Source organism: Juglans regia, chromosome 8 (assembly GCF_001411555.2).
Source record: "Juglans regia cultivar Chandler chromosome 8, Walnut 2.0, whole genome shotgun sequence".
Taxonomy (NCBI): Eukaryota; Viridiplantae; Streptophyta; class Magnoliopsida; order Fagales; family Juglandaceae; genus Juglans; species Juglans regia.
In genome coordinates, this window is record NC_049908.1 from 13,783,406 (window position 1) to 13,800,579 (window position 17,174).

The window sequence follows — 17,174 nt, forward strand, 5'->3', positions numbered from 1 at the left end:
GAAGGCTCGATCGAACAATCTGTGTGATGTCACTCAAGCCACACTTAAGGGAACAATCTGTTTGACGTTCGCGCAAAATCAATACATCTCAAAAATATTTTCAAAATCTTTTATAATGAAACATGGCCTTATTGGACGGAGTGTTCAATTTTCAGCTCATTTTGACTAGCCACAATTAGCATCTATTCAAGCCTTTTTGTTTTCCAAGTTTTTCCATGCCAGTTTCGTCCATATTTCACGCTCCTCATTGGCCTAGATTTAAAATCCCTAAAACCCTCATCTATTGTCATCCACAAGCCTATCATGCACCGCCATGTTCCCTTTCATCTTGTTTGATCGAAGAAGACATGCACCAGTACTTCCTTCTTCCTTTACCAATGGTGACTTTAATTCAATTATAGAACCGTACGTAATTCCTATATGGTTTGATCGAATATGGTTGTTTTTGTTGGCACTTTTAAACACCACACACTACACTTTTAATTTTAATTTTAATTTTAAAAATTCTTACACGTATTGAATTTTCTTTACACATCATCCATATACCAAATGTTTGGTAAGAGAAAATAAATAAATAAAAAATATAATATATAGTATGTGAAGATAATAAATAGAATTTTTCTTGATTCTGCATGCCTAGCTTCTCATGGAAAATTAATGTTTGGTTTGACTTTTAATTAATCAACTAGCAATTGTGAACAAACCTTGCATTCATCAATCCTAGTCTCACAGAAACAGTCACTTTGGACTAACCACAATCACTCTCTTATACAGTTTGCATCTGGTGGGTAAGATTCCATTAAAAGCTTTCCAAAGTAATTGTTTAACCTTGCATGTGCTTGTCAACTTCCAAACTTTCCTCCAAAGCCCCTCATCATGATCTCCATTTGAAGACTCCCCATTCTTTTGTTTCTTTTTAACAAGATCAACAAAATAAGCATTTTTCATAGAAAAGATCCCCTTGTCAGATAAACCCCAAATAATTTTATCATCCATCCCCTATCCCTGATAGGAATGCTGCAAATACAGTGGGCCTCCTCTTGTCTAAAAACATCATGAACATGCTCTTTTCTCCAAGTCTTACTCTCCTCATCTATCAGAACATCCCCTGTTGCATTTGGCTCCAAAATGGTAATAGGTGATTGAATCTGAAAGGTGGAAGGGATTGGCACCCATTTATCTTTCCATACTTTAACACTCTTTCCATTACCAACTCTCCAAACAAACTCAACCTTAACCAAATCCATAACAGGCCAAATGCTCCTCCAAATTTGAGATGGACAGTAGCCTAGTTTTGCATCCACATAGTGGCCTGTTGGAAAGTACTTCTCTTTATAAATTTGAGCCATCAATGAAGAAGGCTCTTGAATGATTCTCCACTCTTGTTTAGCAAGTAAAGCTCTGTTAAAACAGATTAGGTTATGAAATCCTAACCCTCCCATGCTTTTTTCTGTGCCAAGACTGTTCCAACACTTCCAATTAATTCCTTTACCACCCTTTTTATGGCTCCACCATAATTTAGCAATCATAGTTTCAATCTCTTTAAGTAACATCTTTGGAAACCGAAATACACTCATTGTATATGCTGGTATGGCCTGCAGCACACTTTTAATCAATATTTCCTTTCTTGCAATTGAGAGAAAGGTTGACTTCCAGCTATTTATCCTCCTTCAAATCTTTTCTTTAAGCCCTTGAAAAGTGTTATGCTTGGATTTTCCTACCACTGTAAGCAAACCCAAATATTTATGGTAGCTATCACAGATGACTCCTTCAACATGTTGTGATATACACTCTTTTGCAGCAGCTTTAGTATTTGAACTGAAAAGAATTGAAGTCTTATGTCTGTTCAGAGTCTGTCTCAAAGCAACTTCATACACTTTTAATAAATGGAGAATATAAAACCATTCCTCCTGCTTAGACCTACAAAAAATACACAATCCTAAGCAAATAAGAGGTGGTTGATCCTTATGCCTCCCCTTGATGCTGCCACTCCTTTAATGAGGCCCCTCAATTCAGCTTGTTGCAACAAAACACTTAAGTCCCTCAGCAAATCAAGAACAAGTAAGGGTATAGTGGATCCCCTTCACTTAACCCTTTTGAAGGCAAGATTACATCACCTAGAACTCCATTAACAATCACAGAGTAAGTGATAGATTTAACACAAGCCATGAGTAGCTTAATCCATTTTTTACCAAAACCCAACTTCTCAATCATAGTTTCCAAAAAATCTCATTCCACCCTGTTATAGGCATTAGGCATATCCAATTTGATAGCCATACTACTCTCCCTTCCCTTTTGTCTAAACTGTATATTATGGATAAGTTTATAAGAAACCATAATGTTGTCTGTAATTAATCTACCAGGGATGAAATCACATTGGTTCCAAGAGAGCATTTTTTACAACACTAGTTTAAGCCTATTAGCCAAAACCTTAGAAATAAGTTTATACCACACATTGCAAAGACTAATAGGTCTGTATTCATGAACTGTTTTGGGAGAATTATTAACCTTGGGAACCAAAGCAATGAGAATGTGATTCAAACCTCAAGGCATAATCCCCACTGCTGAGAAAATCAAGTACAGCATGGACCACATCAGAGCCAACAATTCCCCAATGATCCTAGAAAAACCATGCACTAAAACCATCTGGCCCTGGAGATTTAGAGGGAGACATTTGTTTTAAAGCTGCTTCAACATCTTCGCTTGTGAATTCTCTTTCCAACTATTCCCTCATGTCCAGAAAAATTCTATGATCTACTCCACTCAAACACTGTTGAATAGACCTGCTAGTGGGATTCGAGGTTTGAAAAACCTAAGAGAAATGAGTCCAAAACCCTACTGCAATCTCTTCCTTAGTCAATAGAATATTACCTTCCCCATCCACTACCTTTTTTATTAAATTATTTCTCCTTCTTTAATTAACACAAGCATGATAAAATTTAGAATTTATATCCCCTTGTGCGACCCAATGAGTTTAGCCTTTTGTTTCCATCCTACATCTTCCTGATCAAGTAAAAAATCCAACTTATTTTGTAACCTTTTGAGAACTCCCATATTATCAGCCCTCTCATCCCCGTATAAGTCATCGCTCATAAAAAAGGAAAAAACCTATATATGTCATTGCCCGCGCGCAGTCCCGCACCAAGAAAAAGTTACACTCCTCACACAAAGAAACCCCACTAGCTCCTATATATGTCCACCTAACCTTGGCATTAACAAAACCTCATGACCCAGAAAAGACCAGACCAAACAGGGTATTCACTAATTCTCTCTCTCTCTCTCTCTCTCTCTCTCTCTCTCATTATAGGAAAGGTTGAGTTGTCCCTGTCCAGGTGAGGTACTACTTGACATGATAACAATTTCATTTACATACAGAAAGATGCAACAAATAACCTACACAGAATATTTGATTGGTTTCTTTTTCCAATTTTAAGTCGATGATAGACGTACGGGCGACGATAGATATTATGTAGTACTGGTCCCTCTGAAAATCACCTGAAAAAACATTAAAAGGAAAACGGTGAGTTCTTTTCTTCAGAATGGCTGACAAATAAAAGAAAATAATATTTTCACATAAAGTTTTTAACGAAAATTTTTATAGAATTGTATTTTTTTTTAATTAATGATTAAGAACGTGTTTAAAAAATGTTTTAAAGTGTTTAAAAAATGATAAAAAAATAAAATTACCTTTCGGTCAGATCCTCTCTAAGAAACTTATGTGGCTGTAGCAGAGACCGACAAATAAATCCTATGCAGGATTCAGAGGATCCAGTAGGGTATAAAAGGTGGACCACCATCCCGTAACCAATGGGATCAATTCTCAGGTGATGTTGGGAATCGTGCTTCATGAGTGTGCATGTTTGTCTTTTTCCATTAATAATTAATACATAATTTTTATACCATTATCTAAATTTTTGTTTAATTTATTTAATCTTTTTTCTTTAATATGTTTAAATTCATCAAATAGTAATATTTTTTTTAGAGTATTGTACGTATAAAAGTAATTAACAGTTATGCGTATATCAATTCCCATGAGAATTGAATTGTGACGGCCATAAGCACTGGAAATAAGAATTTATATAAGGGATTTGCTTGTGCCAGTTGAAAACGTAGGCGCCAATGAAACATTGATCCTGCATTTATATCAGCTTATAAAACTTTTGTTAGCGAAATAGAAAAAACTAAAATGACTTGTTCTAATAAATTACTATGGTCTCATAACAAACAAAGAGTATGAAGATTGGTTGTATTATACTTTCATTATCTTCTAATAAATTACTTGCCGCTAATGATATGTACAGTCTTAAAAGTATGCAGTCTCTATTTATTTATTTTGAAAAAAAATATGGACTATTATTAAAAAAATACTTTTTTTATGTGGGTCTGAAATTTATCAATTTTTTTCAAATGAAGTACGTGGGGACTCCATACTCTAAGACTATACATATCAATTCTCAATATGTAAAATATGTAACAATAAGCAAGTATGCAATTACTTTGAAATTCTATTTTTTATTTAAAATAGCAAGATTACTTACAACCTTAAGTTTTACTTGAATACATCATTTGAGAATTCAACTTAGATTCACACGAACAAGGATACATGAAGAAAATAAGAGAGTGATTTTTCCTCGATTTTCTCTCTTTACAATTTGCTCTTTGGTTACTGGTATTTATCGTCGTGCCCCTCTTCGTTTAATGATCCTCCATTTTTTAGGGTTGGGAGATGAGAATGCTCGTTGGATTCCTGCAATTGTGGTCTTTCTTTTCCTTTACCAAATTTATTTTCTTGTTTACTTTAACATGATCGGACTTTGAAGATTCTTGCAGTGGTTGCTTTGCTTTTTTCTTCTGTCAAATTATTTTGCTTTCGAATTGTAGCACAAAAAAGTTTAGGATATGAACAGTTTGTAATGTTGGTATTATGCTTAATTTCCTCTATCCTGTCTTTAGCTAATATAAGTGTTGGAGATCCTAGATCTCTTTTTCTTTGTCAAAATGCATGGTGGAAATAATCTAAAGGCATTACGTTAAAAAGAATGATAACCTCCAAAGAACGACAACAATTTGTAATTGGTGTCAGGTCTAAGTGAGGGGAAGGGAGACTTGACAGTTCCTCCTCCGCCTTAGGGGGGAAAAGTGATGGATATATATGTATTGAGGTTTTTGTAGAGGGTGATTCCCCACCATGCTTATGTAGACGTGCATTACTGAGAGGGTGATTCTTTTGCCAAGTTTTACAAATACATGCATTTTTGTCTAAGAGTGTGTCTCCATGCCACGCACTAATGCATGCATTCACCCTAGCTTTTACTGCAGAATATTGTTCATTGCATATTCACGAGCATTGTTTCTCATTAGTGATCTTGTCATTGTTGCTTAACTTGCCTTTGGTTTCAGCATCGGAACCATATATTTTGACACAAAAATAGACCTAAGAGTAATATACAAGGAGGAAGAGCTGACTCAGCCCGAGCAATAGGCAAGTAGGCCTATTTTCTATTGTAGAACTTGTCTACCTATGAAAACTGTATTTATAAATATTATCCAGGGGACCAAGTTTGTTTAGTCGACCATATTTGGGGGTGTACGAACTAAATAGTTGGAGATGTGTATAATTAAACTCTTGGTACTATAATGTTTAGCCTTTAGACTAAACCTTTACTACTTTTCCGTTGCGAACCATATACCTTTACCTTACCTGTGTAGTTCTTTGCGACCGTTGCACACCTAACCTAATTCAAACATTGGGTGTTACCATGAGGCAGGCACCCTTGGCACCATGCATCCTCGCAAGGTCCTTTACCGAGGAACAGGATGCCACAAACAATGTACGTAATAATATAATGCACAGTTTCATGTTAAAAGGGCCGTGAACATCTGTAGTGTGCATGACGAGGAATCATCCTCTAAGTAAAACACATGTGTTCATAGTTATGGCACGAAATCACCCTTTGAGAAATCGCCCCATATATATATATATATATATATATATATATATATATATATCGTCGAGGAGAGGAATCACCATCTTCTCAAGCATGTAAAACTCATGATATCATATAAAATTATAACAAATAAAATCTCACACAAAAATGTTTCAAATCTTCCAATCTCACACAGAGACATTTCAAACCATCAGATCTCACCCAGAGATGTCTCAAATCATCAGTTCTCACACAGAGATGTTTCAAATCACCAAATCTCACACAAAGATATACAAGTTGCACCGGAGAACACATCAATTGGCTAACCAACTCAAAGACACCACACATGATACGCCCGGGGTATTCTCCTTCTTGTCTATCAAGTGAGGATAATGTGAAAATGTTCCACCCCAGTCATTAAGAGGCATTTTATTTCCCATATGACATTAGTAGAAATGTGTCGTAGAAATGGCTAGGGATTGTCTACCTATTCATGATGTTTGACACACGGTAAGACTCACACACAAACACACTCAACAGTAATAACTACATCACAAATTCGAGCCATTCAAATGTCTAGATCTTAAAATCACAAAGTGAAGATATTCAAATATTGCTCTTCCTCTTCTCTTCCTGTCGCACCCTTGAAGTCACTTGCTTTCTTTGAAGATTACAGCTTCAAAGAATATTCAACACTTAGTATCTTAGTGAGATTTTGGTTTTTACCTTAATCCATTTATAGCACAAAACTACCATATGTTCTTATGATGTACTTCTGACTCCAGGCATGCTTGAATAGAACCCATTTGGTCTCGGTTGTCCCATTACAAGATGATAGAGATAGATTGTCAGGTCAAGGCACGCACATCCTTATAGCTTGCCTTGCGTCCAATCCACAATCTCTCATTGGGTGAGGGCCTCCCATGTGGCACAAGATCATATCTCTAGGTTCAGACGGTATAGTCTACGGTGCTGTAGCCTTTTCTCTGCAGGCAAACTCTAGATGTGACCTTTCAGATGGAGTGTGGACTTCTACATATGACAATACTGCCTCTAAGAGTTTCTGTGTTATTCTGGAAAGCTTGTACATCTACTTGGGTCTTATCCTTGATCGTTGCTCACCATAGGTTCGTTCCCCGCCTTACAGTTCCAAGCTTCCTCACCTTCGTACGAATGACACATTTTTTTGAACTACGAGCCTCTTCAGCTCCTCATTCTTTCCATGGAAACTTGCTCGCTTGGCACGGGTGAAAATCCCTTTGTTACACCCTGTGCTTGCCAAGGTTTCTAGATGCACTTTGCAGACCACTTTTCCATTGGACTAGCTACACTTTGCATACTGCTTCTTTGCATTTTTTACCAAACAAATGATGGAAGATCATCTTTGCCTTCCCCTTGCCAAGGAAAGGCACTTTTCTTTGCCTTCTCTTTATTCTCGAAAGTTGGTATGTCCTCTTTCCCTATGTGCTCCTCACAGACTTATTCTACTCGGTCAACTGACTCAAAGACACAAAACAGGAAATGCCCGGAGAATCTCTCAACCCGTCTATCAACTTAGACTAATACGAAAGTGTTCCACCTCAATCATTACAAGGACCCTTACTCCTTTGTATGAAACTTGTGACAACATGTCGTAGGAATGGCATGAGGACTCCTCAACCCGTCCATGATGATTGATACACGACAAGACTCATGCACCCGAAAATCCACAACATCATCAATCTAAACCATTCAAACCTATCATCTCAAAATCACAGTGTAAATATAGGTCATAAACATAATGAAGAAGATGTATATTATTTTCATACGAAAAAAGAAAAAAGTTACAGATTATGCAAGGTCAAATCTAACAACATACCCACAACATTTATCCCACATTTTCAGTACTATTTTAGAAGCTAACCTCCCTCAATATTATTAAGAATATTACCGTAGTGCTGACGATGCTCGCTATGTTGCTTTCTTTGAATCCACTTGCTTTCTTTAAAGATTTCGGCTCAAAATAATCTCCAACGCTTACAATCTCAAAAATGAGATTTTTCCCTTTTCCAATCTCTTTTAAAGGGTGGGACAACCAGGTATCCTTCTAAAGTACTTCTATCCCCAAGCATGCCTGAATAAGATCCCTTTAGTCTCAACCATCCCTTTGCAGGATGATAGAGACAGATTGGTGGAACAAGTCATGCAAATTCATGTGGCTTGTCTTTAGTCTAGTTTGAAGTAAGGGTCTCTCACATGGCCTTGGACCATACCTCTAAGTTTAGATGATATGGCTTGCAGAGTTGAAATTTTTCTTTCGCAAACTCACTCCAGATGTGGTAAGGTCCAACATATCATGGGCTTAATTTTCCTCTCAGCCAAACCTTTTTACTCCCTTCATGGGTGATACCATGAGATACACCTAGTCACCCTCTTTGAAGGTCAACTCTCTCATTCTTACATCGACATAATTCTTTTGCCTACTTTGGGTCATGGCCAACCTTTCCCATATGAGCTTGACTTGGTCCTTCATCTCTTGTATGATCTCCAGCCTAATCATTGTGGCCTCCCTTACTTTGTCCTAATATAAATGCGATCTACATTTTCTCACATACAATGCCTCGTAAGGCACATTCTGAATTATTGCCTGGTAGCTATTGTTGTAGGCAAATTCGATGAGTGGGATGTGGTTCTCACATGGTCCTTTAAAGTCCAACACGCATGCTCTCAAAATGTCCTCCAATCTCTGGATTGTCCTTTCTGACTGTTTGTCGGCCTATGGATGGTATGCATTACTGAATCTTAGCTTAGTGTCCATCATTTATTGCAAACTTTTACAAAAATGAGACGTGAACCTTGGGTCTCGATCCGACTATGGTCTTGGGCACTTCGTCAAGTCTGACTATCTCCCTTATATATAATTGAGTCAGTTTACTAAAGGTGTTCGTGGTCGTAACGGGTAAGAAATGGGCACTCTTGGTTAGTCTATCTACGATCACCAAAATCTCATCCTTACCATTCGGGGTTTGGGATAATCCAACCACAAATTCCATAGCTCTGTCCTCCCACTTCCATTATGGAATGCGTAGGGGCTGTAAATTCTCGGTCAGTCTCTGATATTCAGCCTTTACTCTCATACACGTGGCACATTTCTCAAAGAAGTGGACGATATCTCATTTCATTCCTTCCCACCAGAAACCTTGTACCTCCAAGATGTACCAAGTATGGGGAGGAATGAACTTCGACTAGTACCCTTTCCAAAATTTTCAAATTAGTCGGAACTACTCTTTGCCCTTGATATAAAAGGTTCCATTCTCGGCCATACTAAAATGCAAAGGTCCTTTCCCTCTTCAAACTCTTTGTCAGATCTCTAGTAGCTTTTGATCCTTCCTCTGTTGACTTTTTAGCTTGTCGAAGTCACTCACTCTTAATTCCTGCATTGCGGTGAGAAGTTCTTGACCATACAAAAATGCAAAGGTCCTTTCCCTCTTTAGTCTCTTCGCCAGATCTCTAGTTGCTTTTGATCCTTCCTCTGCTGACTTTTTAGCTTGTCGAAGTCAATCACTCTTAATTCCTACATCGCAATGAGAAGTTCTTACCGCGGTGAGTCCTTCATCAATAGTTGCCTCGTTCCTTCAAGAAGTGAATCCACATTTGTGGAACCTCCTACATCCTTAGACCTAGACTTACGACTTAGTGCATCACCAACTAAATTAGCTTTTCCTAGGTGATACATTATCCAACACCAGTAGTCACTTATAGTCTCCAGAAATCTCCGTTGTCTCATGTTGAAGTTCTTCTGGGTGAACAGGTGCCTCAAACTCTCATTATTTGTGTACACTTCACATGCTTCTCCATACAAGTAATGTCCCCAAATTTTGAAGAAAAATACTATGGTTGCTAACTCCATATCATGAGCAGGACAGTCCTTCTCATGCACCTTCAATTACCTAGATGCATAAGCTACTACCCTCCCTTCTGGCATTAGAACACATCCTAATATGTACTTAGATGCGTCACTATATACCATGAATGGATTGTGAGGTTTAGGTAATGCTAGCATAGAGGTTGTGGTTAACCTTCACTTTAGTTCTTCAAAGTTTTACTCACACTTCTCGGTCCGAATGAATTTGGCATTCTTCCTAGTCAATGTGGTGAGAAAACTCAATAATTTGGAGAATTCTTTCATGAAACACCTGTAATAACTCGCTAAACCCAAGAAACTCCTAACCTTAAGTTCCGTGGTAAGATGCAGCCAATCCACGACCGCCTCAATCTTACTCAGGTCTACTGTAACTATTTCCCTAGATATCACATGACCAAGGAACTTAACTTCCCCTAACCAAAACTCGCCCTTGTTGAGTTTGGTCAACAACTAATGTTCCTTAAGCTTTCCTTGTACTAACCTTAGGTGATCCGCATGATCCTCAACATTCTTGGAGTACACTAACTGTAACAACTTGCTCCTTCTTTGTGATGTAAGCAAATTCCGAGTACAAAGGTGGGGAGAATGTAACATCTCGCTCCTTCTTTCTGACGTAAGCAAATTCTAAGGACATACATTATGTAACAGTCTGTCATTCTCTCTAGCGACTACGAGTCTCGTTATGCGTGTCAAATCTCGATGGCGTGTTTTAAAGATATTATGTGATTTCTAAAGTACTCCCAGTGTTTTAAATGCACTAAAAATATTTATATGAGGTATTTCCTGTGTTATTGAACTAAGCTTGATTTTAAACAAGACAATTATAATATTTTTAAAGAGTTCCAAAAATATTATAATTGTCGGAAATCATTTAAATATCATTTATTAAAATGATTTCAGTTATTTAAAATATTTTTAGATTTAAATTATGTTGAAAACTCTGATTAATTAAATGGTTTTATTCCTTTGAAGATATTAAATAAGACTTCATCATTTTATTAATGATAAAGGAATATTATTTTATAAACTAAAGTTTATTTTAAATAATATTCTATCTTACTTCCTCTCAGTGCTTTTAATTAAGTTAATGTTTACGCATTTTCAAATCAGTGTTTTAATCCTCCATGGTTAGATCGTTTTGTGGATCCCAAGATGAAGGGTTTGGATTAAATACTCAAGTCCTCTCACTTTTTCCCTCACTTTTCCCTTCCTTCTCTCTCTCTCTCCTCCCTCTCCCCCAGCGTACGCCACACACTTCTCTCCCTTTCACCAGTTCTCTCCTCAGCCCAGCTCAGCCCTGCCTGGTCTCAACTCCACCACCAACGGCCTCCTCTCACGACGATGTGCCCCCACCACCGAACCCAGCCTCCACCTCGCAGCCACCTTCCCCGTCACAAAACATAGCAACCCACGCATGGTTTCACAGTGCGCAACCCTTTCCACCACCATACGCGGCCATCGACCACCCCCACGAGCCCCCTCTGCCTTCCCCCTTCCTCCTCCCCTTTGCCCGAGGCCCATAGCCTCCCTCCCACGCACGGGCTCTCTCCCTCACGCGCACGGGTTTCTCCCCGTCCACTGTCGTACGTTGCCACCCCCGGCATCCAACTGCCATCTCAAGCTTCCTCTGGCCACCATTGGCCTACACAAACCACCCATAGCCCCGATCTACCTGTCACGCATGCCCACTCTCTCACGGGCTCTCCCTCACGCGCCTCCCTCTATTTTCCATGCCTTGTGGCACACGGGTTTCCCTTGGAAACCCATGGTTCCTCCGTACTCTGCCACCCCAGCCACCATGAGACCACCCTCAACCTCCCTTGGCCTCCCCTAGCCTAGCCTTAAGCCCAAACGCCACTTTATTTGGTGGACAGCCACCATACATGGTGGGTAGCCACCGTACGTAGTTTAGCAGCCACGTACCACCCTTTCAACTTCATCGACCGTGACAGTCAGCGAGCAACACACGGGTTATCCCGTCGATGGTATAACCCTCTCTCCCCTTTTTTTTTTGTTATATGTTAGTTGGTTGGTTGGTTAGGTTGTAGACTGTGCTATCAGTAATTGTGATGTGTCATGTAGTGAAGTGTTGGGCATTTTGTGTAGTAAAGTGTTGGGCATTCTGTGTAGTGAAGTGTTGGTCGTAGTTGGGAAGTGTGATGAGTAGTGTTGTAGACTATGCTGTAATGGTGGCGTGGCGTCGTGTGGATTGGGAAGAGAGTATGTACTCTCGTGGCGTAGTGTGGGATAAGGAGAGTATATGTAAAATATACCCCCTGGCGTAATGTGGAATGGGAGGAGTACACGTGGAGTGTACTATCCATGTAGTGGAGTGATGCACCATATGGCAGGTGTGCCATAGTGGTGATGTGTCGTAGTGTGGGTGAATGGAGTACACGTGGAGTGTACTCCATGAGGTAAAGAGACACACCGTCTAGCGTGTCGCAGAGATAAGGATGGTTGTGTGGTTAATGGGAGTAGAGCGTGATGAATAGTGTCAGAAATTATGGAACAGTTTCCCAAAGTAGTAATGGCGTGGCCTGTAGTTTGAGATGACCGGTGTCACCGTGTTTGACTTGTGGCTGAGAGTATGGGTGAAGTAGCAGAACAAGTGTATGAGTGCGCAATAGAAGCATGACTGGTGAATGTCACGAAGTGACATGGTTATTTGCAGTCGTGCTTGTGATGGGTGAGGAGTTAGTGTAGGAATGGCATGGCAGGAATGTGACGAGATGTCACGATGTGACAGGAGTATGTGAGGGACCGTACTCGTGATGAGTTAGGGGTTGGCATAGAAATGACGTAGTGGGATGTAAGGTGATGTGACACGGTCACGGTGTAGCTTGGGCGTAGTCTCGAGCTATATGACGTGACGTAAGGCATAGTTGTGAATAGAGTCTTGTCATGTTAAGTGTTGGGATGAACTGTCAAAAGGGACTGTTAGCATGAAAAGTCATGTTAGCCGGGTTAAGAGAAGGTTGGTATCGGAGTATGGCGTTTTTCCTTACGAGTATGTGATCAACGTGTTATATGTTGATCTTAAGTGATGAAGGGGTAAGGCACGTGCGTAATTTGGTGAGACATATGTACCGGACGCATTCACCATATATAATCGGTAATCTGTCCTAAGCATGGTTACACGGTGCTTAAGCCTCAGAGTTGGCTTAGAGCCGTGGGTATGGATGGGAATGAGAATTTAATGTGAGTTAAGATGCATGGAGGTAGTGAGAGATGTATTGTCTAGGATTGGGATGCATGATTCCGTCGGTCGGAATCATGCGTCGGAATGTGGTCAATATGAAGAGTAAGACGAAGGTCTTAGTGTCTTAATCCTAAGGTGAATCATGGGTTCACTTTAATGAATGAGCACTAAAGGCAAGACCTTGAGTTTGGAAGATGTAGTGACCGTAAGTAGATTTTGAAGGTTTTAGCATAGTAAAGGACGCGTAAGAGCACGGGATAGAAGGAGAGTGTTACAAGTGAAGTGTAGTTCTATTTCTAGTTTAAGTTGCTTAAGTATTAGATAAAGAATGACGTCAAGGTTATGTGTATGCATGTAGGTTGCCATATGACACACGCATGAACGGACTGCATGATATGAAAGTAGCATGAAGTCCAGGTAAGTATTACGTTCATACTCTTCTAGAGTTTTCTAAAAGACATGAAATGAAAATGAAATATTTTTCCTTTACGATGCTTTACGAAACTACACAAAAGATGTTTTACGAAAACATGCTTAGTATAAGGTATACGTATGTATGACCCTTCTTGGCAGCCTATTTTTACGCAACCAAAGTATTAATTGTATGCATGTGAGTAGATAATTATACGTTGTATCTATTGTACATTTTTTTCACAAAAAGAAATGTCCAGACTTGTGCCTCGAGCTTTAACTGATGTTGTGACCGACGTGAAGAAAGTGTTTTAAAAAGGTCCCTATGAACTAGTGTTGAAATGTCCCTATGAGCTGATGTTTTAAATGATGACATGAAAGATAATGTTTAAGCCCATGCTCTTAAATGAAGTTTTTTCATGAATGAACTGCTAAATGAAAAGGACTGAAAAGGAAAGGACTAGACTGAAATGAAAGGACTGAACTAAAAGAATGGACTGAATGAAATGAACGTTTAATGTATGAAAATACGTAACGGCCACATGAATTAATGAAAAAGGGTACCGAATGAATGGGCAGATTGCAATGTTCGGTAAGTAATATTGGTAGTGCACCTAGTGCTACCCCCTGACTGAAAAATGATTCCTAACCCGTGGCCACGGGTGGAGTCCGGGTCCAAAGGAAGACCGTTAACCCAATACATGGGGCGTAATAGTGTGTACCGGCCAATGTAAGTGATAAGAAAGAATGTGTATGAACGTATGAATGCATCACACTCTTAAAGAAATGAAAGCATTAACGGGAGAAACGTTTTACAAAAAGAAAGCTCATTTTTAAAGAAAACCCCTATCTAGTGTTTTCAAATGAATGCACGCATACATGTACGTATAGTATGTATGGTATGAAGAATGCATGAATGAAAACCTATGTTATTATATTTTAACTATATGAAGTAATGCTTACGAGTCATCGACTCATTTTAGTTTTTATGCATGCCCCTCCCCCAACAGGAACCGAATGAGAAGCACGCGTCAAGATGGACATGGCCCATGGGAAAAAGCACGGAAGTCTAGGCATGAGTGTTAAATGTATGAGAGGCCTTTTTATTGTTAAAATTGATGTTTTCTGTTGTAAGCCTCTTTTATTCTCAAAGCACATTTTATTTTATAACGTAGAGTCTTGCACCCTGGGTATGGAAGCAAAAAGTTTCAAATCGAACGGTAATTTTCGTCATCTTTTCTAAAATCATTTTATAAAAAGTTCCACCACAAGGACGAATGTTACACTAAGATATCATCTATGAACACCACTACAGACATATCCAAGAATGGTCTAAATACGCTATTCATGATGTCTATAAATGTTATTGGGGCATTAGCTAACCCAAATGGCATCACCGTAAACTCGAAATGGCCACACCTCATCTAAAATTAAGTATGTCACCTTCTTTAATCCTCAATTGGTGATAACTGAACCTAAGATCAATCTTAAAAAATGTTGCGGCTCCCTATAACTGATCAAACAAATCATTTATCCTTGGTAAGGGATACCTATTCTTTACGGTCACCTTATTTAACTCTTGATAATCAATGCAAATTCTAAAAATCTCATCTTTCTTCCTGACAAATAGTATCGATGCTCCCCATGGTGATATACTCGGCCTAACAAATCCTTTAGTCAATAATTCATGTAATTGACCATTCAGTTCATTTAGCTGTGTTGGGGTCGTCCTATAAGTTGTCTTATGTACTAGAATTATTTCGAGTTATAATTCAATCGAAAACTCAATTTTCTTAGGAGGGGTAAATTTTGGTAACTCTCCAAATATTGCTGGAAACTTGTCTACCACAAGTATTCCTTGCACCTTCCAAGACTCTTTCAACTTAGGCACTAAGTTCACTAAATAAGCTTCGGGTCCACTCGCCAATTCCTTTTTTGACTGCAGTGAGGTAATTATTATTGGCATTGATCGTAACTTGCTGCCTCGAAACACTCTATCTTCCATTCCAGGCATTTAGAATGTTATTGTATGTTGTCTACAGTCAATACTCGCGAAATGCCTAAACAACCAATTCATGCTAGAATAATATCGAAACCTAATAAGTTGAACGCTATCAGGTTTACCTTTATGATGACTTCACCTATTTCTAAGGAACAATCTACAACCATCTTGGTGCAGAATATTGCTTCTTTATCTGGTAGTGCAACGAAAATCCTCTATTGCATTAGTGGATACGAATGACTGGGACGCACCTAAGTCAAACAAGGTACTCGCGCAATACTAAAACAGTCATGAAAGTTCTCTAGCCTGTGAACGTTCTCCATTTTTGGTAGTCATGACAGCCAGCGAATTACGATGCTTTGTTCCATGATAGAGGCTACATGTTCCAAATTTTGAAAATCCTTAATCTCCAAACAAGCCACTTGTATCCTTGTATGCATCTGCAATCCATCCTAGAATCGCTCCATTCGCATACTCTCCATAGAGATAAGGTGATGGGTAAACCTTCCCAACTCCATGCATTTAGCAGTATATTGTCCTACCATCTTGCTGCCCTAGACCAAATTAGCAATGTCTTTCAACTTCTACTATCTTACGATGGCGAGAAAGTATTGGCCATCAGACTCCTTGAATCTTTCCCACGAAATCATTCTCATGGATCCTAGCACCATTGCAGCAGATTGTTCATGTATAGTACCTTCTGATTTCGGTGCATCCACACACTTTGAAAGTTCTCTCGATATCCATAATCCATCTCTCCACCTTCATAGGTCCTTCATTACCTTATAATCCTGGGTAACGGTAGGCCAAAAATCACTCGTAAGTGCACCCTCGTTGTTCTTCCCTAGGGTTATTGACTTGTTGTATCTACATCTAACTTTTTGTAGAGTTCATGTTACTGCTGCATCACATTCGTGATATGATTAAGCGCCCTCGCTAATTCACCTCTCTCCCATCACATGGTTACCCGTAAGTCGCTCATCACGGTGAACTCTAAGTGCCACCATACTCAAGTCCTGCCACACAACCCATAACACCGTGGTGCCAAGGGTGCTAGCTGATTAGCAACACCCCCTATTTAGATTGGGAATAGGCGTTCAATTTTCACAAGGAACTGTATGTGTAAGCAAAATGGGCCTGTACGCTTAAATCAAAATTGCATAAGGAAATGTTTAGTTAGAGACTAAATGCTAGTTGTACTAGAGGTCTAAACCATAATAGCATCATTCATTAACACAAATATCCATATGTCACTTTCACTTTCCAAATAATATTACATAGTACCATCCATTCATTTCCTACGCTCAGGTACAACAGACTAAACATGATTCATGGTCTGACTAAATAGTGCACCTTCCAAAAGTAACAAATAATTATTAATAGAGATAGGTTTCCGTTACGGTTCGATCCTTCTTCCTCGAGGTCCTGTCCTGGGGCTACCTCTGCATCAAAGTCTACTATTCTGATAAATAAAACCATAAGTAGGTTAAATAGCTATGAAAAAACTGATAATGAGAGATAATACATGTGAAATTGTAATACTTAGTTTCATGTAAAATATCTGTGAACACATATATTTGTGCGTGGTGAGGAATGACCCTCTAGGCAAAAACACATGCATTCATAGTTATGGCGAAGAGCTATCATCTGAATAAAACATGAGTATATAAGTATGACGAGGAATCATCCTATAAGGAATTACCCTTTGTGCATCTCAAGTATACATAT

General features: G+C 39.0%; 1 protein-coding gene across 1 annotated transcript; it reads right to left on the minus strand.

Annotated features, from left to right (window-relative positions):
• Positions 1-944: 944 nt before the first annotated feature.
• Positions 945-1,577, minus strand: LOC108980188 (uncharacterized mitochondrial protein AtMg00310-like). Its single transcript, XM_018951039.2, has one exon. It carries the CDS (start codon positions 1,575-1,577, stop codon positions 945-947), a length of 633 nt encoding a protein of 210 aa, XP_018806584.2.
• Positions 1,578-17,174: the final 15,597 nt, after the last annotated feature.

Coding starts and splice junctions, on each gene's coding strand:
- LOC108980188 (XM_018951039.2), bottom strand. CDS start 1,577: ATGAGTGTATTTCGGTTTCCAAAGATGTTACTTAAAGAGATTGAAACT.